Here is a 26,450-nt window from a genome sequence, read left to right as displayed (position 1 = left end):
AATCATTTGTAGTTTGTTTATTTTGGTCCTGTAAATTCAATGTTACATGGTTGCTGAGAGTTCCACCACTGTTAAGTCATAATTCAGATTCAGCCCGGTGGTGGGAGTCATGATTCAGACAGAAGCCTGTCCAATCAGCTTCACCTCCACAGGGAAATGGTCGCTGACCGCCAATACCTGAGAGAGAAAGAAAAAAACATTGCAGATTAGGGCTGTGTATTAGCAAGAATCTGGCGATACGATAAGTATCACGATACATGGGTCAAAATCTAATATATTGCAATATATTTTGATACTGTGCATAAGGCGATTTATTGGGATTTTTTTTAAGGTATAATTTTAGAAAAACTAATATTTAAAAAAAGACATGATTTGAATAAAAGTCAGAGAAGTTTACTTTAGGTAAACAATTCAGTACACAGAAAATCAGACTGCCAGTTTGGGATTGTGGTTCACAGGTTCTTAGTGAGCTAATGTTTATATGATAAAGTAGGCCAAAGTTCAGCCATAGCTACATTGTTAGCTTCTAGCAAAACGTCAGGCCCTGCTAGGCACTGCTAGGAAAGGACACTAGTGGTGTGTCTCAGCATAGCCATCTAGCGGTAGGGGGTTTAAACAAAACATAAAGGTGAACCACTGTCTTACATCAATATTTTTGCACATTAACTAAAAAAAAAAAAAGACTTAAAAAAAATCTATATTTTTACTTTACTATTTATTTTTGTGCTGACTTTTTTCTTTTACTCCTTACATTTTTAACAAGAATATCGGTACTTTTTACTCCTTACATTTTACTAAATTGGCTCGTTACTTTAGTTTAAAATAATTTCAGTGGAGTTACCTAAATTATTATTCGCGTCATCAATATAATTGGATGAGAATATACGTTGCACTTGACGCACCACAAGACGACTCGACAGATTCGGCGGCAAATCATTGCAGCTTGATGGCGGTAACGTTAGCACATAATGATATGGATGGCGACATGATTGAAAATGAAGTATGGGGAACTTCTTAATTAATGTCTGTTTAGTAATTCATATTTTATCCTTATATCCTTTATCCTATACTATTTTCTTTCCAGAAGCCATATTTGAGCACACACACATACATGTAGATTCCTTTAAATGTTAAGGGGAAGATTAAACAAGAGAAACTGGATCTGTGAATTCTCACAGAATCACAATTGAATTCATATCTTGCTTCTCAGTCAGAATCTTATTAACCTGGAGTCCCAGTCTCTGTCACAATAATCATATATGTGATGTTTTAGGCCTATTGGCAGACATCCATTTAAAATGTAGGCAATGGCATATAAAGAGTCCACTGAAGTTTCTCAGCTTGCACTCTAGTAACATTTGTGTGGTCCAGGCAGCTTGGCATAAAAAATGGTTCCCATTTGCAAGGCTACTTTTACTTTTATACTTTAAGTACATTTCCAAACCTGTACTTTGTTACTTTTACTTGAGTAAAGAAGTTAAATCAGTACTTCTACTTTTACCAGAGTATTTTTTAACACAAGTATCTGTACTTCTAATTGAGTACGGGAAGTGAGTACTTTTGCCATCTCTGCCGTGCTGACTACACTACCACATCACTGCTGCAAGGTGGAAACAGAAACTACTGGAGATCAATCACAGAAAAAAGATCTTTAGCTGGTGTTATGTGGTTCTTTACATACTCTGTGTTTTTGTACCTGACAAGGGAAGTGAATTACATTGTAGAGGGGAATATAACACTAAAGTTGTTTTTACCAGACTCTGGCTGAGATTCATATCCTCCATGTAGTCGTACACCTTAGCACTGCCGGGCACCACTCCCTTCATCATGTCATCAGTGACCACAATCCTGCAAATACAGAAAGAGATGTGGAATTAAGAGTCTGTGCATGTGTGTGTGTGTGTGTGTGTGTATATGTGTGTGTAACCACCTGTCATAAGGGCAGTTGGTGTGTGTCGCTGTAGTGTCGTCCTGGTCGGTGATCAGCCAGTGGAAACTCTTATCAGTGAAGAGGCGGATCTGCTCCCAGTCGGAGCCCGACACATATTTGCAGCCTGTGTTGAAGTCGCCTAGCAGAACGATGTCCTGCAGGGAGAGGGAAATGGTTCAACCTCTGTCATCCTCAGCTCATATTTTACTAAATCAATCAACCTTTGCACTCCACTTCTTTCTTTTTTTAAACTCAGCTCCACTAAACAATTGACTGTGCGTGTATGTGGCAGAGAATATTCACATTGGTGTCCCAGCGGGCGCGGACATCAGTCACCACATCATAGAGAGCATTCACTTCCTTCACAGCGGACTCTGGAGAGGTGTGCTGGGGGATCAGAACAAAGTTCCTCCCAGCTGGCAAAAGAGAAGAGATAAAATGTTTGAAAGAGACAAGTTGAGAGTTTTGTACGAGGGGCCATCTGGGACATTATTCACAATTACCTCACACACATACAAGTGAAATGTTCTCATAAACACTACTGAAACACTCTCACACTCAATACAAAAACACTCTCATAAACAAGTAAAAAATAATCAGGCCAATTACAAAAGCTGGTCAGTTTGATGTGGTGTTGCCTGAGCTCATTATTATTCATGAGCTCGCCCAGTTGTGCTGGGTAAAGGATGCTGATAGCCAGGCTCTCATTGGCTAGCTGTTAGCCAATCAGTCAAGCAGTTTAGCTCGTTGAATATTAATGAGAACTGGCACAAATCAAGCTGAGTCTTACTGCAGGCTTTCTATAACACGTTAGAATGGCTTGAAACAAGGTAACCAAGGCATTTTTTTCCACAAACAAAAATGTTACAGAGTCCATGGTAGAACTTCAGATATTACCACAAAGTAATGAAATACATGTGGCAGGGCACCTGTAATATGAACGGAGCTTAGTTTTGCTGCTGGAGCTAAAACTCTTGCATGGACGGAGATTGTTTCTTGTCTGAAAACGCCGCCCACTTAAAATTGAAAAGGTAGTAGTGTGGATGTAGCCTTTGTCCCTGACTAAACCTACCAAGAGACAGCCAGTCCCTGAGTTTGGCTGTGACCGGGAAATGTAAATTAGATATTGCTGTTGTCTTTACTGGCCATCTATACATTTCTTAACTGTCTATAAAACACAATTAGAGATGAGGTTTTACATTAATCATGTCAACATTTCTACCATTTCATAGCATTTCTTTTCATTTTGGAATCTGTAGGGAATTTATGTGAAAGTATTGAGGCGAAAGATCAGCATCTCTGTCTCTCTGTGGGTGTGGCTGTGATGCGCATGCAGAGTCCGCCGGTCAACAGCCTCAGTTTAGATTTCCTCACAGAGTTCTGCATCGGCGTGGAGAAGCTGGAGATGGATAAGGGCTGCCGAGGTCTCATCATCACCTCGGTACAATTGAAATGTTCTCATAAACACTACTGAAACGCTCTCACACTCAATACAAAATCACTCTCATAAACAATTTAAAAAAACATTGGTGTCCAACAGACCTCATGAGCCTAGAATCTCCTCCTACACAAGTCTGGTGCTTAGTTCTCTAGTTCAGTGGTCCCCACAGTGGGGGCCAGGAGGTTCAAGGGGGTCCGCAGCAAAAAGGGTAATAATTCACTTTCAGTATAATTCCATCCATTAGTAACACAATGACAGAATGCGTGACAATACATGTCACGGATTTCAACAAAACGTCTAAAAGCAAAAGTCCTAACAAACGTTCTTATCAAATTGGGGAAAAGCACTAATACCACACTGTTAAAATACTACTGGAAACAATCAAAACAGTTCTGTCACTCAACTGTGTTTAGTGCTTAATCAGCTAATCATTTCAGCTGAACTTGTAGGCCTATATATTGTTGGGTAGTTTAATTTATAATGTCATTTTACAACATTGTATTTTGTAAACTACATGTGTTTTGTGTGCACAAATCTTAAAGTAACTAGTAACTAAAGTTGTCAGATTAATGTAGTGGAGTAAAAGTACAATATTTCTCTCTGAAATGTAGTGGAGTAGAAGTTGAAAGTGGCATAAAAAGAAAAGACTCAACTAAAGTACAAGTACCTCAAATTTGTACTTACGTACAGTACTTGAGTAAATGTACTTAGTTACATTCCACCACTGTCTGACCGTGAAAAAGTAGCATCAGTCTGTGATTGCCGCTCTCTTCCAGACCCTACCTGTTTGTTTGGAGGTGAACATGACGATGAAGGGCTCTCTGTTCAGGATGTCTGTCCCACAGGGCTCACAGCCGTCATCGTACATGTAGTTTTTAGCTACGGACACCATCTGCTTCCTGGAGAGGAAAGACATACTCAACAACACCTGTCATTTTCTTGTACAACTTTACTTTTTAAGCAATCCAACAACTCTTTCTCATAGTTAGCTATATTCACAGTATTTTATTTTTATTTTACCAATTTATTTCTCAGGGACAATACATATAGGTATTGTTACATCTAAAGTGCAATTGATGCAACGTATGTGGGACTTCTAGCCATAGGCTAATTTGCAGTCCTTGTCCCTGGTTAGGCTTTTAGAAATGACACACGTAGTAAAACATAAAAACTAACAGTAAAACAAACATGGACCAGCAGCGATGTACAGTACATGAATAAAGATGAAGGATACAGCAGACTGAGGCAGCAACTTAGATGGTTAAAAGCTGACAATTAAAGCAAACAGTCACATAGATACATAAAAACCAAAAGTAAAACCAACACAGACAAGCATAATTCTGTAACTAAGTATAAGAAGAGGAGCATAAATTATACTGTGCTGTATCAAACAAAGACTTAGTGTTCGCAAATTAGTCTCTGTTTAAGCCATAGTATTACTGGAGCATTTCCAAAAGTCACGTGTAACATATTGAACTTATGTAGAACTTTATCAGTCCTGTGTCTTCCAGTGCTGACCACTAGGGTGCAGCTTGACTAATCCTGAATATGTGATGATGGATGAATGTGGTGTGCAGATGTGTCAGATTCTGTGTTTTACATGCCTTTTCTTTTGCCAAGGAACCACATCTAAGTATCATTACCATAGGATAACTGCATTCAGTGGTGGAAGAAGTATTCAGATCCTTTACTCAAGTAAAAAGCACTAATACCACTGTGTAAAAAATACTTTGCATGTAAAAGTCCTGCATTGAAAATGTTACTTAAGTAAAAATATGTTCTGTCAGACTTGTAGACTTGGACAGGTTAATTTATAATTTATAATAATAAACAATCATAAACATTATATTTTCTAAACTATATGTGTTTTGTGTGCAGAAATCTTAATTTGTAAAGTAATTTGTCAGATAAATGCAGTGGAGTAAAAAGTACAATATTTCCCTCTGAAATGTAGCGGAGTACAAGTAGAAAGTGGCACGAAAAGAAAAGACTTGAGTAAAGTACAAGTACCTCAAATTTGTACTTAAGTACAGTACTTGAGTAAAGGTACTTAGTTACATTCAACCACTGTCTGACATTACTAAATAAAGCTAGACCAAAATGCATTCTGTGTTCATCAGCATTTTGTACAGAAATGTACAGTAATTTCATGATCCAAAAGTGTTTGGGACTGTGAAGTATATATTTTGTGCAAAATATGCAATTGTGTGGCACTTCATATAATATGGACATTTTAAATTTATTTTAATTCCACCACACATTTGCAAGCAATTCTCACTCAGAATACACTTTGGTGATGCTTCACGTGTCTTTGTTAATAAATTGCATTCAATGGCATTAGCATGACACAGCATGTGACACATGATCACCCATATTTATCTAAAACTTCAATCTGTTAATATCTATATTGAAACATCTTTCATTAAACCAGTATTTAAAAAGTAACTGTGCATGTATTCAAAATACGGTCTCCCCTGGCTGTAGATCGCATTTTTTGTCTTTTGTTGACTAAAACAATGCATGCACAAAAAATGCATTGGCCCACCTATCTACAGCTAGGGGAGACCGTGATAAACCCTATTTCAACAAACGGTGGCATATCCCTTTAAGTAGGACTTTGAATGCAGGACTTTAACTTGTAGTGGAGTGTTTTAGTTTTAAAGTTGTATAGCTATACTTTTACATAACTAGTTTTCTGGCAGTCATTGCTCACAATTAAGGACAATGACACTGCAGATCTGAAGTAAATAAAACTTTATAACACAATTATTTCTGTTTCTGCTCTATGATGTGGGGTGTCAACATAGGCTCTCTACAAAATTTTGTTTTACCGTTATAATTGCTATCTTTTTGCCCTTGTGTGTGTACCTGTAGAGGAAGAGGTATCTCTCCTTATAGGTGCCGCGACCCAGAGGCTCACTGACGATGTGACTGTACCTGAACTCAGGAGAACCTCTGGGAAAACACACACACGCACGCACACACACACACACACACACACACACACACACACACAGATAATGACAGAGAGAAAATTGCAGAATAAGACCCAGCACTCTCTATGAACATTATATTATTCTAATATTTTACCATCCACAACATAAATATTGATATGGTGATACGAGAGTGTTGCCTTTTTTTGTTTACTGTTCTATCAGTTCTACTATTTGTTTTTTCACACTTGGTCATTATATCCATGGTACTGATGATTATTTATCTAAACTCTCATTTGTTAATATTTTGGGAAAGCACCAATTGTCAACCCTACAACATCGCCGGAATATCGACAAGATTATCAAAACATCGGATTTTCTCCATATGCCTTAATTTAATTTGAAAATATCACTTAAAAAGACCTTTCAGTTTGATCATTTGGTGTCACTCTGATCATGATCTGATGCTCAAATAATGGATGATAATCATTGTTATGAGTATTTGGGGCTGAGTTAATCACAGATTCAATTTGACCCGCTAACACAAAAAATATGTGCAGCTTTCTAACACAGTACAAGGGCTAGGGAAATGACCCACTGGGAAGGCAGATTCCAAAATGCAAATACTCTTAAATTCAGTGAACAGCTTATACAAACTATGGCCTAAAGTGAGAGGAGCAGATTTGAGATACCAGCCCAATGGAACACAATCAATTCCAGTATTTTCATTACACAGGACACACACACACACACACACACACACACACACACACACACAAATATAGATGACGAATGAAGAGCATCATTTTGTTTATATTTGTATTTTGTCTACAAATATCTACAAAAGGTCCCCACATTGCTATCTGTGTAATAACTGTGTGTGCTCTATATAAGGTGCAGGGTTGGTCTAACTTGTTGACATGCTCCATGAGTTTTTTGGTTGCTGACAGATCGTTGTCTCTGACCTCCTGGATCAGAATGATGTCATAGCGATGGACAATCTAAAAAACAAAAACACAACGCAACACAGGTTGAATTGATTTCAAGTATGTTTCTCCTCAAACAAACAGAAACAGAAATAATTACGTACTTATTATTGTTCTATAGTAAAGAGGCATTCTACTAATTCTACACATAAAAGCTTGAGACTGTCCTCCCCCTAAAAAAACAACCCCATAGGTTGTTTTTGGGACATAGAATTGAAAGCCATGGGCATTTGCCAGGCAGAAAGGGTCTCAAAAAATTATGAAATGTTGCATTATGGGAAATATAGGATCCATTTATTTTTTGTTTTTATTAAAAAAAATGTAATCTCCCTTTTTTAAGTCCCCCAACTGTATGGATGTGAAAAAATAAAACTGCTGGAGTGCCCCTTTAACCCTCTGAGGTCTAAGGGCTTTTTCTCGATTTTTAGATATCTTCTTTAATTCACCTTTTAAGGGTATTTGCATATAACCTGACACCCATATGTTTAATATCAACATATTCAGAACAAACTCAGTTTTCTGTATAGTGAGGACCAAATTTGTCGTAGAGCAATGTGTAAAGAGACAATTTGGCCCTAAAGCTGAAAAGTTGATGGCTTTTTGGAATTCCTCAAATCTCTTGTGAAAACATTTACACCTTTACTCATGTGGATGAATTGTTTTGGTTCTTGAAAATGAGTTTACCAAAGTCTTAGGTTCACAAAAGTAGTGTAATATATGAATAAAACAGTAAATAAATGTATTAAAATAAAATGTAGTGTTATCGATAGACGTACCTACGCGTCCTTCGTCATCAGAGGGTTAAAGGTGCTGTAGGTAGGATTGCGAAGATCCATGACTCAGCCAAAATAATTGAACATCAACTTCTCAGTCCCTCCCCCCTTTCTGCTAAAGCCCATAATGTTCTCTTAAAGCCCCTCCCCCCAAAGGGAGAATGGTGTGCATGAGCAGTGATTGACATGCAGTTAGACACTCCCCCCTGGCCATGATTGGTGCATCTGAACAGGGAGTTGTGGATTTTTGCAAATCGCACTACAGGCAGAATTTTGTTTTTTATTACCTGCTTCATATAGTTCTACTGGAACATAGGGTCAGTTTCAGCAAATATGACAGAAAGTTAGTTTTATAAGTCTTACCTACTGTATCTTTAATGTCCAAAATCCACTGAACAATACAGTACTCAAACTATGACGTGTTTATGTTTTGAATGTGCTACCAAATTATTACAATGGAAGGGATGCCAAATGTAGGCTAACCTTTGTGTTAGTTTAGTTACTCAGCACCCTTCCAAATAGATTGTCTTTATAGTTCAAATATTTGAGATGAGATACAATTTTTCTACACTATTTACATTATTTCTTAGGGGAAAAAAGGAATATTGGATGCAGTTTCAGACCTTGCTGATGATGTTCATCAGAGTGGTGTTGGAGGCTTTCTTGTCTCCAAATGACCTGATGTTGAAGGCTCCCAGCAGCAGAGATGTAGACAGATTCAGCAGGGCCAAAAAGAGACCCAAAGCACACAGCAAACGCATCCTGGGCCACAGAGGGAACATATTTAGCCTTTCAACTGTGGGAGTCAGAGACAGACGTAACACCTGCGCCCCTGGACACAGTCATGACAACATTATCTCTATTTCTGGCTCTTTATCTAACTGTGAGTCGGCAACTTGGCGTTTCATGTGCTGCTTTTTGCAGAGGCTTGAATGATCCTGGGCAGAACATTATTCCACATTATTAATTATATGAATCAGCTCGAGTGTGGTGACATTTTTGTTATGGTAATCCTACATGCACTGTTGCTCTATGTTTCATCTAGTCAGCCAGAGTTAAACCATATCCTGTATTACTCTAACAAAGTACCATCTTTGCAACATTTTGTGACATCTTTTCATGTTTCTTTAAATGGAAATCAAAGCAAACCCAGTCACATCGGATTACAGCTACTGTTGTTTTATAGCCTGCATGAATTGTAATTCTCAACAACAACAAAAAAAGTTTTTTTAAATTAGTATTGCTGTACTGAATAATTTATCCATATCACTGTAACAAAAAGTCTACAAACCTAAGTATCATTTCCCAACTTGCATCTGCTGTTTTTTGTATTAAAGAAAAGTCAGAGGTGCATATCTACCTGCTTCTGTGAGTGGTTTTGGGAAAAGGAGAAGGCCTGTTGTAAGTAGAGCACAGAGGATTGCCTGTGTGTGAATACCTGGAGGCTGCACTACAACTTCTGAGCACAAGCATCGATAGTGTCTCTCCTAAAGTTTTTTCATTGTGCATGTGACTGGGTCAAGCTGGAAAAGAAATGGAGGCGCGTTGTGGACGGGGTCCAAAACAACTAATGGTTTCTCCTTATTTTTTTTCTCAGAAATTAGGTATGATTACATGTAAATTCAGTTTATTGACAATGAAAAAAAAAAAATAAGTGTAAAACTAGTTGAAATGAGTTGGAATGAACTTGGCTAAGAAGATCTAGGACAGATTTTGGTGATGAATTCTACTTTGTTATTATTGGGACTAAGCTTCCTTCCATGTACACAATATACACACAGTAATGCCCGGAAAAAGAGCAGAGAGCATCATTGGAAGCTCACTCCACCCAGCTCACTCTCTGCTCGGACACAAACACTGCACATACAGACTCAGACGCAGCAGCGCGGACAGTATCACTACACATAAAACACGGTTCTACAGTTTCTTCCCTGCCACAGTCAGACTGATGGCAAAAACGAAATAAAACACAGATCAATTCACTGTGATTAAATGTGCAATAATCCTCACTACTTCACTCTGCTGTGAAATATTACTGTGCAATATTTGCACTAGTTATGGTCATTACAAATGCAATATCCCCCATAGTTCATAATTTATTATATTTTTTGCACTCTTTTGTATAGTACCTGTTTGTTTTTTTTGTCTTACTTTATTTTAATTTATTTACCTTGTATAATCTTTTTTTTTTTATTTTAGTCTGTGTGCTTTTCTTTGCCCTTAAGTCCTTTTACTCTTTTCACTTGACTCAAAGAGCCTGCACTATGTGTCTGGACTGTTTGGTGTACATGCACAAATGGCAAATAAAAATATTGAATCTTTTCTATGCTTTATAAACAGGCAAACCAGACCGGGTCAGAAGACAATACAAGAGTTAACATGTTCAATAAACTGACTACAAACATTTTTTGTGATTTTGTATCTGTGAGAGGTGCAATATGGATACACTTTACTTACTAACTTAGATCATTAAGTTGTATTTTATTTTGTGTGTTCTTTGTATTATTTGTTCTTTGGACTGACCAAAGCACACTCGCCTGTTGAACTAGATTGTGCAGAGAATCAGCAGAGGCTGTGTGTTTACCTGCAGAGTTGGCAGGAGCAGTGAGAAGGCAACAGATGGCGTGAATATGTGATAAAGACAGCTGACTCAAGCCAACGTGCGATGGAAACTTTCCTACTGAGCCATGCACGTTTTCATGACAAAATGTAATATCTTTTAGGAAAACATCAAAGTGAACAAAACTAAAGCTTGATAATAAAAAATAAAATAAAAAGTGTCGTCTTAAGACATTCACTTGTAGGACAGAAGTATCTCAGGTCTGCAAATATTACCCCAAGTAAAATGTGTGTGCTATTATTGGAATAAATTGTTTTGGAGGTAGATGCATTTTAATTATAATATTCATGAATATCAAGATCATTTAGCAATCGTAGTTGCAGAATCTTTTTTTTTTTACACAATGGAACATTGTCACATTTGTCACAAAATTTTTAGCTGAAGATAATTCTGACAGTAAATATAGTAGTACTGACATTCAGCAATGTTTGTATTAGTTATTAAAGCTTGCAGTGTTTCCAAAAGTATTTTTATTATTATTTTTTTTTTAAATGGGCAGAGATGAGTATTTCTTTCAGTCGAGTAAGTGTTTCAGTGTTTGTTTATTTAAGATCATTTTTTGGCATTTTAGGCCTTTATTTGATAGGATAGCTTAGACATGAAACGGGAGACAGAGGGGGAATGGCATGCAGCAAAGGGCCGCAGGTCGGATTTGAACCCCCGGTCGCTGTATATCAGGAGTTAATCATCGTAAACATTTTGAACGAGGTTACATTTTTGGTGTAAAGTATTTGAGTGTTGAGTATCATGTCTAATCATGTCTGCAAACGATCCTTTTTTGTCAAAAGCAGGAGCAGTGAGAACAAAGATTTTAAATGTGGATTGAATGCTTTTTAAAGGCCCTGAAAGTTAGCCCGGTAATTCACAAGCTTGTGAATTACCGGCTAATTTACCACACTTTATTTTTGGCATTGTTGGGCAAAAAGCATCCATAAAAATCTTTCAGCATATTGTAATTTCGAGTCTGAGAGAACACTGACTCTACTTCAAATTCTGGTGTATTTTACCCACTGCAGCGTTGAGATTTTTTTGTCAAAACTTTAGAAAGACTTTAACCTGGAAGGTAAACAGCAGACGTGATGGTTGTGGCATTATTGACACATTAGAAATGAGTCCATTGTGCCGTAATGAATGAAACCAGTGAGTGTCAGTACAGCAATAGGCTAGCTAATTTAAGGATATGTGAGTAGATTCTATAATGTCCTAGTAGTCCACACTTCATCCCAGTAGGGGGCGATAAAGCACCAATATGTTTGATACCAAACCGGCTAATCACCAAAAGAAAAAGAAAAACGCTTAAGCGTGACGTCATTCGCGTAGCAGCCACAAACAGGAAGAAAACATCCAGCTGTTATCCTGTCCTGTCTATGCTGCTGTTATCTAGCTAGCTAGCTAGCTAAACTGGGAGATATCTGGCCAGCTTAGCAGCCTGTGTAGCATTGACACAGTCATAAAACGGCCTTGAGAGTCGAGAATACACTGGTGTCTTACCATGATGTGTCCGGAGTAGTGACTGTATCGACAGACACTCAGGGAATATAATTCTCCTCGACTTTCTCCGGGTCCGAGTGTCACAACAAGGTACGTTAGCTTAGCTTAGCTAGCAACAGTGCGTTAGCTTGCGGTAACTATGGCTAGCCTGGTTGCTAACGAGCAGGCAGTTGTTTTACTTGATAGAGCCTACTTTACCAGGTCTATTGTATTGTGACTCTGCGAGTATTATTTTATCATTTTAATAGGACGCTTGAATGTGTTGTTGACATAAGATAACATAATAGCTAGCTATATAAGCAGTGGCAGCCCCGGGGTCACCAACCACTAGGTATACAAGCAGACATTTCTGTTAACGTTTACAAGGGTAACAACGGGTCACAATTAATGTAGCTAGTCAGCAAAAACACAATGAAGCGTGTTGATATGGATTTTTTTCTCTTTATAGCAAAAAAAAAATAGTATAGTATACAGGGAATCATACAAAGTATACAGAACAGTATACAAGTATATAAAAGACAGACATATGATTAACACTACTAGGGGTAGCCTATATTATGTAAGGATATTTAGAGAGGTCCATATGCTGAAAGCTTTCAAAGCCGTTTTGTTATTGGATTTAGAACTTAAATGAATATAATGTTCAAACTCATGGAGGGAAAGTACAACCTTTTTTTTGTAATTTACATTTTACATCAACAATACATTTTGCCATTAGAATTAATACATGTATTATAAAGCATTTATTTTATTTGACTTCAAAACACAATGCCACATTAATGCAATACCTTTATAAATATGGTCAGTGATGAATCTGCTGAAGTTTTGCCAGAATTTTCTAATGGTGAACAATGCCAAAAGAGGTGCAAAACAGTTTCTGGTTGGTGTTCACAGAAAGAACAGTCTGTGTTTATGTCTTCTTTCAATGTTGTCATGCAGTGATTAACAGGGTAATATCGGTTATTCTAAACCCAAGGTCTCCACCCTTTTTTTAAGCCAAGGACCCCTTAACGGAAAGAGAGACGGAGCAGTGACCCCCTACTACTTACAGTGTATTGTATAAAATGAAGTGGTCCTACAGTAACGTGTAGGGTGGCCTTTATACATACCCTTTTTTTGCATCGAATACTAAGCTATTAAAATAGCCTAATAATTGTTGGCATGACTCTATAAATCATACATGTGGCACAGTGAATCCTTAGGATAAACTGTATCTGTGGATGGCCTTAGTGACTACCTTACCTAAAGGCCTGTAAAACCTGTTTCATTCTTCTTGCGTTCGGCAATGTTAGGACATATAATTAATGTTTTTACACACCATAATTCTAGATCATGCATGTCCACTATTACACAGAGCAGCATGTCAGAATTAGTTGCTTTTACTGCTTGAAACAACAACAAACTTTATTCCTTAATCGTCACATACACACAGTACAATGTAGTGAATTTCTATTACTGCATTTAACCCATCCTAAGTATTAGGAGCATGTTCCACCAAAACAAGTTCCTTCCCGAGGCTGTTTTGCAGAGTCCGCCACGATTGTGAGTGGTTTAAAGAAATGCCAATAAACCAGAGCACGTTTTTCTCCCATCCCGGAATGCTGTGTGGACTTGCCAGACCCTCCGCCGCAGCGCTGTGGAGGAAGGTCTGGCCGCACCTAAGCCGAATGAATGTAACTAAAAGACTTTTCTCAGATCGAATGATTGTAGTTGGACTTCTTAAGAAAGTTTTGTCTTTTTGAGTGTTATTCATTTATGATCTGCCCTAGCTTTTCCAACATTTCAGACACTGATATGGTTATAATAATCAAAATGATGTGAAAAAGAGACACAAAACTACCACAAAGGGACGCCAAATGATCAGAGACCAAAAACTACCCCAAAGGAAACACAAATGACCAAAAAGAGACACAGCTCGACTACAAAAAGACGCAAAAAACCCACAAAGAGACAAAATTCCACAAAGAGACACTAAGTGTATGGGGAAATAGCTTCTTTTTTTATTTTTTGTTATTTTTTTGGAAAAACATAGCATTTTCTTGAGGAAGGACGCCCGAACCCCCCGCCTAATACACGCACCTAAAGGTGTCTACACACCAACCAGACGGCCGACCCTCAGCAGAAAAGCCAGTCGAAATGATCAGTCTCCCCGTGTTGGTCCAAAAAGTGCCACAGAACACACCAAAAAGACGAGACGAGACGTAATACACACCGAACAGATTCGCGTCACTGACCTCGCCAGACTGTCTAACGGCCGATAATCGGCTAAGTGTGTCAGCGCCATAAGTCTTCTACAAACTAAAGCAAAACACTGACTGGTTCTACCAGGTTGGGTCATTTATTTAGCTTTTTTAAATTAGGTTAAATTCAATTTCATGTTCTGAAAGCTCTTACAAGGGTTTTTGTTTTTTTAAGAGTAATATATGCTTGAATGCTAGTCATGAACGTGTATACACATACACAGCGTTGTGTCCTCCTCCATCCCCACACAATAACCGATACAAGAGGCTATTGTAGTCATGTTATTTCAAAACAGTCCAAACTCGTCAACCCCATTTTGATGTTTATTTCATTCTTTTGGGTGTCAACGACCGCTCTTTACTGAAGATAGGAAGTTGCACTTTTTCAAAATTGAAGTTTCGCTATAGGCCTTTAACAATCATTACACAAGTATTTTTTTTTTTTAATAATAATCGCAGATTCTTTGTTTAGCTGCAATTAATTGCTAACATTAGCTAAGGTCTTAAGGCCTATGACCGGTAATTGTTGATTTTACTTTGCCAAAATTGCAATTATATAAGTGATTATTGGTCAGACTATATATTTTTACTATTATTTCAATTGTTAGTTGTTGGCACTTGACCCTATACACGTTCATAGCAACAAATATGACAAGGGGGCTTACAGTTAGAAAAAAAATTTATAATAATAAAGAGGCATTGTTTACTTCATAGGCTGTGTATTTGTGTTATTACATTATCTTGGTCACATAACAGTGATATAACCAAAAGATGTATCCTAAATAAATAAATAAATATTTTAAAATTGGACTGAAGGAGACCAGTTGGCAGGGAAAACCCTGGAGACAATTATATTGTTAATCGCAATTCTTTTTGAGACAATTAATTGTACAGAAAAGTTTTGAAGTGTTCCAGCTCTAAGTTTGGCTCCACATGATGTGTTATTGTTGCTAAGGTCAGCCTGGCGTGTTGCTAAGGCCAGCCTGTGTGTGCTCTATGTTGGTCCCTGCAGGTGTGAATGAGTGACGTGGTGCCTCCCACAGCTCTCAGTGAAGTCCAGCTCCGCTTCCTCTGCCACGATGACATAGACAATGTCAAGCTGCTCTGTGGTGATTGGTTCCCAATCGAGTAAGAGTTACATTCCACTATTGGTACACTGAATGTGATTAAGTACAATTACTCAAGTACTGTACTTAAAGGGTAACTGCTGTTTTTTTTTTCTTCAACCTGGACACTTAGAATAATAATCTGAGCCTGTCAGTGGCAAAACGAGCACTTTTGTGAAGGTAAATACAAGCTGGACTATTTCCCTATTAACCTACATTGTAGCTTGTTTTGCCGCTGCCGACTCCAGCGGTCTTGCTTAATACTGGACCAGTTTTAAAGATTGTTGTTCCCATCAGTCACTTAGACACAAAATCATAGGAAAATAGGGTCCAGGTTGAAAAACGGTTACCCTAGTTACCCTTTAAGTACAAATTTGTGGTGCTTGTACTTCACTTGAATCTTTTCTTCTCATGCCACTTTCTACTTCTACTCCGCTACATTTCAGAGAGAAATATTGTACTTTTTACTCCACTACATTCATCCGACAGCTTTAGTTACTTAACGAATTAAGACTTTTGCACACTAAACACATGAAGTTTAAAAAATACGATGTTTTATTATGAATTAAACTACCCAGTCCCTCCAGAAAAACGCGATTATGCGATCGCATAATTCAATGCGTAATCAGCTAAAGTCCACATATTTATGCAGGGGCGGCGTATTTTTTCAAATACGTGTATTTTTTCAAATACGCCGTACTTTTGCCACATGATTAATATAATCCCCGCATTTTCGTTCGTCACATATCTTAGCAGAAAGTTGAAAAATTTTGCGTTTACTTCACACAAGAGCAGCCATTTTCCCTTGTCTCTTTATCGATTCTTTTCCTTTTTATTTATATTTTTTTTCAAAATGATTGCAAAATTGCAGAAAATACATGTTATGTTCTTCTTTACAAATAAAGTAAATTGCAATACTCAATACTATCAAATCACAATACTTCTAGAATCGTAATAAATAAATAAATAAAATAAACAAAAGCATATGGTCCCAGCCCTAGTTATTTTTCTAACTCTTTTAGGACTGGGTGACAGATTCTTATACATGCCCATGCATGAATGCTAACGCCTCTGCCCTTCAACTGCAGGTACCCAGAGTCATGGTATCAGGACATCACCTCCAACAAGAAGTTCTTCTCCCTCGCTGCCACCTTCAGAGGAGGCATCGTGGGAATGATTGTGGCCGAGATCAAAGGCCGGACCAAAGTACACAAAGAGGTGCGATGTTCAGCCCTGTATACTTTACAGTCGCTCACACAAAACACAAGGCTCTGAAGCTGTGCTCTGTAGCGGTGGTGTCCCTGTGAGTGTGTTGTTAGTCCAGTTTATCCACTCCCAGGCAGCTGCCATTTGTAAATGTCAAAAGTGGAACACACGTAAACATGGTAGAATCTGTTTTTAGTCATCTAATTAGATGAACAAGATGCCCCTGACTGAGTTAGACTCGGTCATTACACAAGAACAAGAAATAAGGGATCGTACAGGGTGATGAGAAAGGAGTATAAACAAGGTTTTTCATTTCAGGTCTTTCATTTGATCGCAGATTTTCTCTCCCCTTAAATGAATTTGGACTACTATTCCTGTGTAATGAAATACTGGAATTGAATGTGTTCAATTGGGCTGGTATCTGAAATATGCTCCTCTCACTTTAGGCCATAGTTTGTATAAGCCGAATTTAGTATTTTCATTTTGGAATCTGCCTTCCCAGTGGGTCATATGAGCATACAGAGCATGATCAGAGTGACACCAAATGACCAAACTGAAATATCAAATGTAGTGTTTTATTCCATAAATCGGTTGTGGGTGGTAAAATAGTAGAACAATTTAATGTTTATACAGATTGCTGGGTCTTAATCTGTGTGTGTGTGTGTGTGTGTGTGTGTGTGTGTGTGTGTGTGTGTGTGTGTGTGTGTGTGTGTGTGTGTGTGTGTGTGTGTGTGTGTGTGTGTGTGTGTGTGTGTGTGTGTGTGTGTGTGTGTGTGTGTGTGTGTGTGTGTGTGTGTGTGTGTTAGGATGGAGACATCCTGGCCTCCAGTTTCCCCGTGGACACACAGGTAGCCTACATCCTCAGCCTGGGAGTGGTCAAAGACTTCAGGAAACATGGCATAGGTACCTCCTAGCATCTCCCACTCACTCACCCACACCAGCGTGCATGTTGGACGATATTGCATTGACTTGCATTACTTCATTTGACACTTACCCAAACCTGTATCAGAAACACATCATGCCAAACCCCACCCTTCACCCTAACCCACAAGGTTTCAGACTGTGAGGAGAGTTAAAGGAGGGGGAGGGGATGCAGGGGTGGGGAGAGACACATTTCATTTTATTAATTTACTTAGGAGACAACGGCATATTAATCATCGTTACTGTAAATGTGCCAGTGTTAGCCAGCCGGCTAATGTTTAACTGTAGTCCTTTTGGCCAGATGTTTTGAGACTAGAGCAACAGGAAACAGCAAGACATCAGTACGGGTTCAAATTTACCTTTTTTTAAGATAATTTTGTTGGGCTTTTCCGCCTTTAATTTTTGACAGGACAGCTAGGTGAGAGAGGGGGAAGACATGCAGGAAATCGTCACAGGTCGGATTCGTTGACCTTAGACCTCTGCGTTGAGGCATAAACCTCTCAGTACATGTGCGCCTGCTCTACCACTGAGCCAACCCAGCCACCTTTACTACTTTCTAAGGGAAGACGACGAGACACCATAAAGACAGCAACAGCAACAAAACAGAAAAAAAAAATGGTTACTCATAAAGACAGCATCTGCAGCAGAAGCTGTGACGCACAGCTCATGGAGGCAATTATGATACTGCTAAGCCCTTAGCACTTGATTGGTGCAATTTGCGCCATGAATCATACTCCTTCTGAGTCATAACTCACTCAAGTCTGAACACGCAGACGTACACTTTCTGAGGATAACTTTATCCATAAAGTGATCAGTGTCAATTAATCCGCTCAGAAATCCTAGAAAAAAGACACTTCTTACAGCTTCAGAACTTCATCATCTTTTAAAGTTTTCTTCAGTATCAAAGTAATCCAGTCATAGTAGTGTGTACATCCAGAGGAACATTGCGAAACAGGAACTGCTAATAGCTGATTTGGCATACTTTTAATGGAGCCTGTTTGCCACAATGTAAACTAAGAACAGGGCTCAAGTTGAACACAAATGTCAAAATGATAAAGGATGAGGTGAGTGAAATTGATTGAAATGTTGGCCATGATTCCACTTGGCTTCTTTTTTGACAAGAAAAAGTTGACTAGGGCGCTTTTATTGTTAAAAAAACAAACAAAAAAACAGGCAGGGTCTTTGTTCCAAAAAGCAGCCAAGAGCATCTTTTGTTGCTATAACAACAGCTACTGCTACAGTATCCAAGAGCGTTGCTAATGTTAGAAGAAAAAAAAGCGGTCGCATGATCTAGAGAATGAACGGAGAGAGAAAGCGGTGCTACTAACGTAGGATGAAACTAAGTGAGCACCCGCTGATGTCATATAACTGGCTGTGCTCCGACACAAGTCTATCTATTGGCACCACCTCCATGTTTTCTTTTTGGTCTGGAAACGACAGGTCTCGCTACTCCGCTTGTCATTGGTCAGCTGTCAAAAAAAGTGCTTTATATAGGGCGTTTTTTTTCAATGTTCTCAGGTCTTCATCCACTCCACACTTTGAATTCAAATGTGAAAAGCACACGCACATCAGCTGGCAAATGGAGGGAACATACAGCATTGTTTGAGTCCGGTGTCCAACAAGCACAAAATGGAAAATCATAAGCATTTACATTAAAGCTGCAGTAGGTAAAAGTTAAAAAGAAATGTTGGAATTTCAAATAGAGTGGGACCTCTTCCTGCAGCTCTCCCTCTCCCCTCTCTGTAGAAAAGCCAATAGGAACACTCTCCCTCTGAAATGCCCTGTGCTCTAGTTTTCTCTCAGACCACTTGAATTATTACTGTATGTAATTAATCCCCACTGACACCAAAAATATACCGCCTTCCACAGCTTTAAATTTTGACTTGTGGACTAGAGTGCGGATCGGGCCGCATTTATCTGTCTGAGCCCGGCCCGCATCCGACAGAGCAGTAACCAAACCCGGCCCGAGCCCGACAGGCATTAAGATATTCATTTCCGAGCCTGACACAGTTAAAATCTCGTTTTTTTTCTCATACTAATGACACATGTACATTTTGTTTGTGTGAAAAGCCCGCTTTTATTAAGCAACTGTAGGAAGGCATTTGCAAATGTCAACAGATGAGCGCGTCAGCGCACACAAGGCAACAATCACACGTTACCACAGGCGCGCACCTACATAATAAGCTTTTTTAAATTAAAAATGTTCAGTGACTTATCGCGCTGATGTGACCATGGCCAACCCGAACATCATTTCAAAATATCCGTCCGAACCCGGCCCGCAGCTGTCGGGTCCCATCAGGCTCGGTTCAGGTATCCATCCTCTATTGTGGACCACTTAAAACTAACCTTTAATACCACCTGTTTTTTTTAGTAATGACCTGTAAATGGCAAACATACTGTATATTTCATTCATTTTGATGGAGCTGTCTCTCCCTTTGGACCGTTCAGGCTCCTTACTGCTGGACAGTTTGAAGGAGCACATCTCGACGACAGCCCAGGACCATTGTAAGGCCATCTACCTACACGTCCTCACCACCAACAACACTGCCATCCACTTCTACGAGAACAGGGACTTCAGTCAGCACCACTACCTGCCCTACTACTACTCCATACGAGGCGTCCTCAAAGATGGATTCACATATGTGCTCTACATCAATGGGGGTCATCCGCCCTGGACAATATTATATCCTTTTGTAAAAAAAAAAGCAGGAAAAGAAGACACTTGCTCACTGTTACTTAGTGGTCAGATTGTTTTTATATTTCACTCTTAAAGGACAATTCCGGCGCAAAATGAACCTAGGGGTTAATAACACATGATTACCGAGTCGACCGTTCTCTGGGACACGCTTTACTTACTCCAATGCGTAGAATCTGCAGCATCTTGATTGGAGGAGATGACACAGATCTTTTTTTTTTTTTTTTTTTTAAGGTAGTTTATATCGACAACATTCCACTTCCGGGATTGCTCCGTTGCCGCCGGAAATTTGTGATTGTGATTGGTTTAAAGAAATGCCATTAAACCAGAGCAGGTTTTTCTCCCATCCCGGGAATGCTGTGTGGACTCGCCAGACCCTCCTCCGCAGCGCTGTGGAGAATGGTCTGCCAATGCGAGACTATGTTTCAGGCAATCACCTCAAGTAGATAAACCAAACCTAAATGTTGTATTTTTCATATTTTCCTTAACTTCCTGTCCCACTGACTATATCCAGCACATCGGTTCCACCCTGGCCAGCCTGAGCCCGTGCTCCCTCCCTCAGAGGCTGTACCGGCAGGCCCAGTCCCTGCTGCGCTCTCTGCTGCCCTGGTCCAACATCGCCTCCAAGACCGGCATACAGTACAGCAGAACAATGTGACCCACAACATGGTGGGTGGGAGCTGTGGTGACGGGAGCATACAGTTGTAGCTAATGGCTAGCGCTGGGTATTGTTAAAAAATGTTTGATTATAGTTGCCGATACCATTACCGTGACTTCGATACCGGTTTCTAAAACATACTTTTTTCCATACCAATTTTATAAAAATCCATTTTAACAAAAAGAAATTACAACGTTACACATTACGGCACAAATCTATGTTTCAGCTCCTACTAGGTGAGCCCTGCTCTGTGCGTAACAGAGTTTTTCCTGCCTGTCTCTACCACGTGTAACGTTAGACAGCCAATCACCAGCATTATTAGATCTTGGTAGAAGCATGCTGCGTGCTTATTAGCACAAGCATTTTGTGAAAAAAAAGGGGTGAATCGCCCACAAATTGCAACAGAAAATCGGACAAATGTTTATTACTCCTGTCAGTGGCAAAAACAGCACTGTTAGTGGACTCTAACTGACGGTGTGCATTTTACATTGCAGCCCGGTTCACGGCTGCTGGTTACAGCGTTCTCACTCAATATTTATGCAAATTAGCACATATTTAATTAGACAATGCCTAATTTGCATAATTAAACATAAACGTTCTGAAAACTTGTAATGCAAAAAATGATTGTCTTAATGTAAGTAATCAACTGGGGAAGTTTCATGTTGATATCTGTTAGTTAAAATAGTTTCCCTATTCACCTGCAGTGTCTCCCCATAACATGGGCTGCAATGGGGAATTGGCATCACCGATTACAGTATTTGTCAATACTTTCCACCGCTTGGATTTCTTAGGACTTTTTTTGTGTGATAGAGGAGCCCTTTATGAGACTAGATCCGTTTCTGTTGGCATTTGTGGGGTCATGTTGCATATTGCCTGTACTATATTGGCTCGCTGACGCTGATAAGATGTACTCCTTAGGTATTGAAATTTGGTATTGAATGACGAGGCATTTTTCCGATACTCGATACTAAGCAGGCAATTCAATCGGTGCCTAAAAAGTATTGAATTCGGTACCCGGCGCTACTATTGACATGACTTTCTATTAATGGATGTCTGATTTGTCTCTTTGTCTCTCTTCTGTCTGTCTGTCTGTCTGTCTGTTTGTTTTCTTTAGGTGTGCAGTCGTTTCTCATCAGTCTTCCCCTGTACACACCAAGATGTACAAGCACACTCACATTCTTCGATCTCCTACGGCTTTCCACACCCTGCGTTTGACACAGGCCTCAGGTTCAACCTGCGTTTTATTTTTTATTTTTTTTGACTGTTCACACACTAGAAAATGAATCCCGGTACAACACTCGTCTGTCACTGTTCACCCAGGATCCCAGTTTGCAGCTTTAGTCCTGCGCCCCGAAGGGATACAGGGTTGTTGCATTGCAACGTCACCGAAAGTGCAATGTTGGATTATTTTCTGGTAAAACCATGGGATTTCCTTTTAACTACTTTGTTACTATACTACCCTGTATATATACTACACTACCCCATAGTTCCACCAGTAACCTGTGTTCACCCAGTCATACCAAAGCGGAGCAGTGTCAGACCCACTTTCAACCCAGGCAACAGAGCAAAGCCAAGGACCTGGTTCACATGTTCACCCAGACACACAAGACGGCAAACACAGGTCGTAGTTTTGGTGTCAAAAGGGTGTAACACACACAAACACAAACAAACAAACAAACAAACAAACACCCACTAAGAAACCCCACAGAGACCAAAAGGTTCAACCCTGCCTATTTGTCCGTCTCCTTTCATCCTGTCCACCACTGTCACAGAGACTCTGTATATTGTTTGTATATTATATATACTAAGCTAATATATAAATTTATCTCAATATGTATGTCTATTCTATGCTGTCAGTAGTCCTAGTTGAAAGATAACCAATCCTGTTTCCCCTTTTTTTTCTTTTTTTTTGGAGTATAGAATGAATCCAGAGTCAATTCCACTTTGTAAAATAGAGACTCAAGAACAGGCTAAATTGAATTGGTCTGTGAATCTATCTAGCTATGTTAATAGGCTAGTAGTGTAGAATAAAGCCAGTTATACGCAGGAAAAATTTTGAGACACAATGTAGACGGGTGATATATTTAGGAGCAACTGGAGTTTTCAAAAAGGATTCTTCCCCTTTTGAAAATCGTGATATTGTCTGATTTGCCGCGCGCAACAATTGTACTGGAAATTGAACTACAGAAAGATATGAACATGTCAAAGTATGGTACTCAGTACTTGCAACACGAAATTAGTAAGTACAGACACCTCACATTATGCAGTGCTGTTTGAAAGTCTTACATAAAAATATGATCAAAACCAGAAGCTTTTTTTTACATGTTTCTAAATGTTGCCCATGTATAATTCATACAAGAGTAAAGGGGGAGCGGCTCGGGTCCTTATTTTAGAGATTTTAAAAAAAAATGGCTGCAGCCCTGTCTGTCTGCTCCATGGCTGTAAAATTGCTGCTAATGTAGAGAAATGTCCATTTGTTTGTCCAGATTTTAAAATATGGCCTAGATTAGATTTTTATGCGGGCCTGTAGAAGAGATGAGGGAAAAGGATGTAATGCTCCTGAACACACACATCATACACTGTGTGTGTGTGTGTGTGTGTGTGTGTGGGTGTGTGTGTGTGTGTGTGTGTGTGTGTGTGTGTGTGTGTGTGTGTGTGTGTGTGTGTGTGTGTGTGTGTGTGTGTGTGTGTGTGTGTGTGTGTGTGTGTGTGTGTGTGTGTGTGTGTGTGTGTGTGTGTCCAAGATTAGCACCCAGCAAGTGCCAAATGTTGGTCTGAATTGTCTGTGGAAAACAAATTAGTAAAGTTCACCCAACATGTTGACTGGTAACTTTGACAGTGAGTAACATTGCAGTTTCTTAATTTTATTGCATCTATGTGGCACCTGATCCGATGTAGTCAGTGAGCAAATAGATTTTATTCAGAACATAGCACTGAAAAAGGTAAGGGTAACTGTGAAAAATGTGTATCCATTGTTAAAAAGTGAACGTTTCTGAGTTCACCAGCCCTGGGCAGGTAACTAAAGTAAATTTCAGACATTGTGTATGCAATAAATTTGTTTTATTTGACTGACTGATTGTAAAGACTGAGTCAGTGTGACTGCCCTTGCTGTATGACTATTTAACATTGTTATAATGATTGTCATTGTGATTGTCCTAAACCGGAGCCTTGTTTTCATTCACAATTAGCCATGGTTTCAACTGTTTGTCCTGACCTTTTGCTCCTACACCTCCCATAATGCAATGTGATAGCATCTTTTGTTAAACCAGTCTGACTGGTAAATCCCTTTCAGACTTCCAGTCAGGTGTCTGGGCTTTATCTTAAAAAAGGGTGTCCAACTTCCAAGAGATAACCCTGATAACCCATTCAGGCTTATTTTCTTAAAATGTGGAAAGCTCCCACGGAGTCACAGAAGACTACATACCGGTAGTTTCACAGGCTGTATAGTACTCCCCATGATGCGTAAACTGATCTTGTGTAAATACACTGTAAAAGGCTTCCATTGTGTCCTTTCCACCTTAAACATCTGGTGCAACATAGGCGCAATAGTAGCATTAGCATCCTGCCAAAACAATGCATCTCAAGAACCTCAGCACCTGTAGAGAACAGAATAAATTGTTTGGGGGGGGGGTGTTCTTGATTTTCCCATTAAGTCTTTTTTTTTTTTTTTTTTTTTATTCAGTGCATACAAAGTGGCTTTACTCAATCCAGGACCATAAAGACTTTTCTGCACAATATTGTTTCAATAATGGGTTAAAAAAAAAAAAAAGAAGAAGCAGGTTTTGTGTTAAAATTCAACAGTGTGTTTGTACATTGTACATGTTTGTTGTTACATAACTGGTGCTCTTGCCAGGGGCAAGAAGAGGAATGTGTCCTTGGCTGAAGGATCATTCATGACTTCTATTTTCGCCTATGGGGCTCAAACAGTTGGACCTGTTTTGTAATGTAACTTATCATAAACTGCACAGAAGCAGTCAACTTCCAATGTTAAGCTGAGGGATACCCTGAAGAGGCTAATTCACTTTTAAAACCGATTAAAACACAAAAAGTACAATTAAGGTCTCTACTTAGCGGTAAATCTGTATGTTTTTTTTTTTTTTGTAGACTTGGTAGATGTACAGCCACAAAATGAAAATGTCCAATCCTACTTTAGGAAAAGTCCCTGATTTTACCTGTACATTAAGTGTGGTGTTTATTTCCAAACAGGCTGAAGGTACACGTCGAGAATACCTATTAAAGATTTTCCTCAGAATGGATCTACGTTGTCCTGTACTAATCAGGTTTTAAAAGGCCAAGAGAATCATCATCGTTTGCGGGACGCTGCTGCAGCAGCCGTTGTTGTTCTGCTGTCCAACAGTCATCAAAATGTTCTCAGTATTACAGAGGATCTAAGACCATTCATTAATTAATGCAGTCACCACTGAAGCAGAGCATAGATTTCTTAACAAATTTCACCCTGTGTCAGAAGAATACATTGCCAATGTCCAACTGTATTGATTTCAATTTTGGCCACATTGACAAAGGGGGGGTTACTGTGAATAAAACCCTTTTAAAGAATGGATGGAACTGTTTTTGTCGTCCATATTGTAGGAAAAAAGAGTAGACACAGCAGTACTTTGAGCTAAATGCTAACGTCAGCATGCTAACAATGACAATGGTAACATGCTGATGTTTAGCAGGTGGAATGTTTACCATGTTCCCCATCTTAGTTTAGTGTGAGCATGCTAACATTTGCTAATTAGCGCTTAAGACAAAGTCAAGCTGAGGCTGATGGGAATGTCTTTAGTTTTGCAGGTATTTGGTCATAAACCAAGGAGAAATTTAACATCACCAAATGTATTACAAAATATCATGAGGGGGACGTAACACATTTCACGGCAATCCGTTCAATAGTTGTTGAGACATTTCAATCAAAAGCACAAATGTGAACCTCATGGTGGCGCTAGAGGAAAAGTCAGGATGATTCATCGTCTGGAATGCAATGTCTGTGCAAAACTGATAATTCACTCAATAGGCTAGTTGTCTGGATATTTTAGCCTGGAGCTAGTCCACTAAAAACAATAATTGCTATGTGTTCATGCGCATGAGATATTCACATAAAAGTAATTAATTTGTCTCTTAGGCCTATATGTGTTTGTTGTAATCAATGGCAAAAATGATTGTCTTACCAATTAGCAGTGTAACAGCAGGCCTTGTTAACCCTCTGAGGTCTAAGGGCATTTTTGCATGTCTTTTTTAATTCACATTTTAAGGATATTTGCATATAACCAGATACCCATTTGTGTTTCATATCAAAATGTTCAGAACAAACTCAGCTTTCTGTACAGTGAGGCCCAAATTTGTTCCAGAGCAACGCGTAAAGAGATAATTTGGCCGTAAAGCCGAAAAGTTGATGTTTGCTTATTGATATTTCTCAAGTCTCTTTTTAAAAAAAAACAACAACCCTAAAC

At 39.0% G+C, this 26,450-nt stretch overlaps 2 protein-coding genes across 2 annotated transcripts; one reads left to right on the top strand and one right to left on the bottom strand.

The window, feature by feature from the left end:
- Window positions 1-13: 13 nt before the first annotated feature.
- On the bottom strand, window positions 14-9,508 carry dnase1 (deoxyribonuclease I). Its single transcript, XM_039825825.1, has 9 exons — window positions 9,424-9,508; window positions 8,687-8,825; window positions 7,217-7,305; window positions 6,240-6,326; window positions 4,155-4,270; window positions 2,234-2,346; window positions 1,931-2,085; window positions 1,755-1,848; window positions 14-177 (listed from the first exon to the last, which is right to left on the bottom strand). The coding sequence occupies exons 2-9, from the start codon at window positions 8,822-8,824 to the stop codon at window positions 115-117; spliced, it is 855 nt and encodes a 284-aa protein (XP_039681759.1). The 5' UTR covers window position 8,825; window positions 9,424-9,508; the 3' UTR covers window positions 14-114.
- A 2,489-nt stretch (window positions 9,509-11,997) lies between these two features.
- On the top strand, window positions 11,998-25,557 carry nat15 (N-acetyltransferase 15 (GCN5-related, putative)). The gene is made up of 7 exons (XM_039825487.1): window positions 11,998-12,264; window positions 15,427-15,542; window positions 16,609-16,738; window positions 17,533-17,629; window positions 20,096-20,330; window positions 20,844-21,011; window positions 22,115-25,557. The coding sequence occupies exons 2-6, from the start codon at window positions 15,433-15,435 to the stop codon at window positions 20,998-21,000; spliced, it is 729 nt and encodes a 242-aa protein (XP_039681421.1). The 5' UTR covers window positions 11,998-12,264; window positions 15,427-15,432; the 3' UTR covers window positions 21,001-21,011; window positions 22,115-25,557.
- The last annotated feature ends 893 nt before the right edge of the window (window positions 25,558-26,450 follow it).

The sequence above is a fragment of the Perca fluviatilis genome, chromosome 15 (genome assembly GCF_010015445.1).
Source record: "Perca fluviatilis chromosome 15, GENO_Pfluv_1.0, whole genome shotgun sequence".
Taxonomy (NCBI): Eukaryota; Metazoa; Chordata; class Actinopteri; order Perciformes; family Percidae; genus Perca; species Perca fluviatilis.
The sequence above is the reverse complement of the archived record's forward strand: the minus strand, read 5'-3'. Positions and strand labels throughout refer to the sequence as shown.

Excerpts from the sequence above, each read along its gene's own strand:
- dnase1 (XM_039825825.1), bottom strand. The coding sequence starts at position 8,824 with ATGCGTTTGCTGTGTGCTTTGGGTCTCTTTTTGGCCCTGCTGAATCTG. Across the intron at positions 4,271-6,239 it reads AGATACCTCTTCCTCTACAG|GAAGCAGATGGTGTCCGTAG; the intron begins GTACACACACAA and ends TTTCCTCTCCAG. Across the intron at positions 1,849-1,930 it reads ACCAACTGCCCTTATGACAG|GATTGTGGTCACTGATGACA; the intron begins GTGGTTACACAC and ends CTGTATTTGCAG.
- nat15 (XM_039825487.1), top strand. The coding sequence starts at position 15,433 with ATGAGTGACGTGGTGCCTCCCACAGCTCTCAGTGAAGTCCAGCTCCGC. Across the intron at positions 15,543-16,608 it reads GGTGATTGGTTCCCAATCGA|GTACCCAGAGTCATGGTATC; the intron begins GTAAGAGTTACA and ends CTTCAACTGCAG. Across the intron at positions 16,739-17,532 it reads GGACCAAAGTACACAAAGAG|GATGGAGACATCCTGGCCTC; the intron begins GTGCGATGTTCA and ends TGTGTGTGTTAG.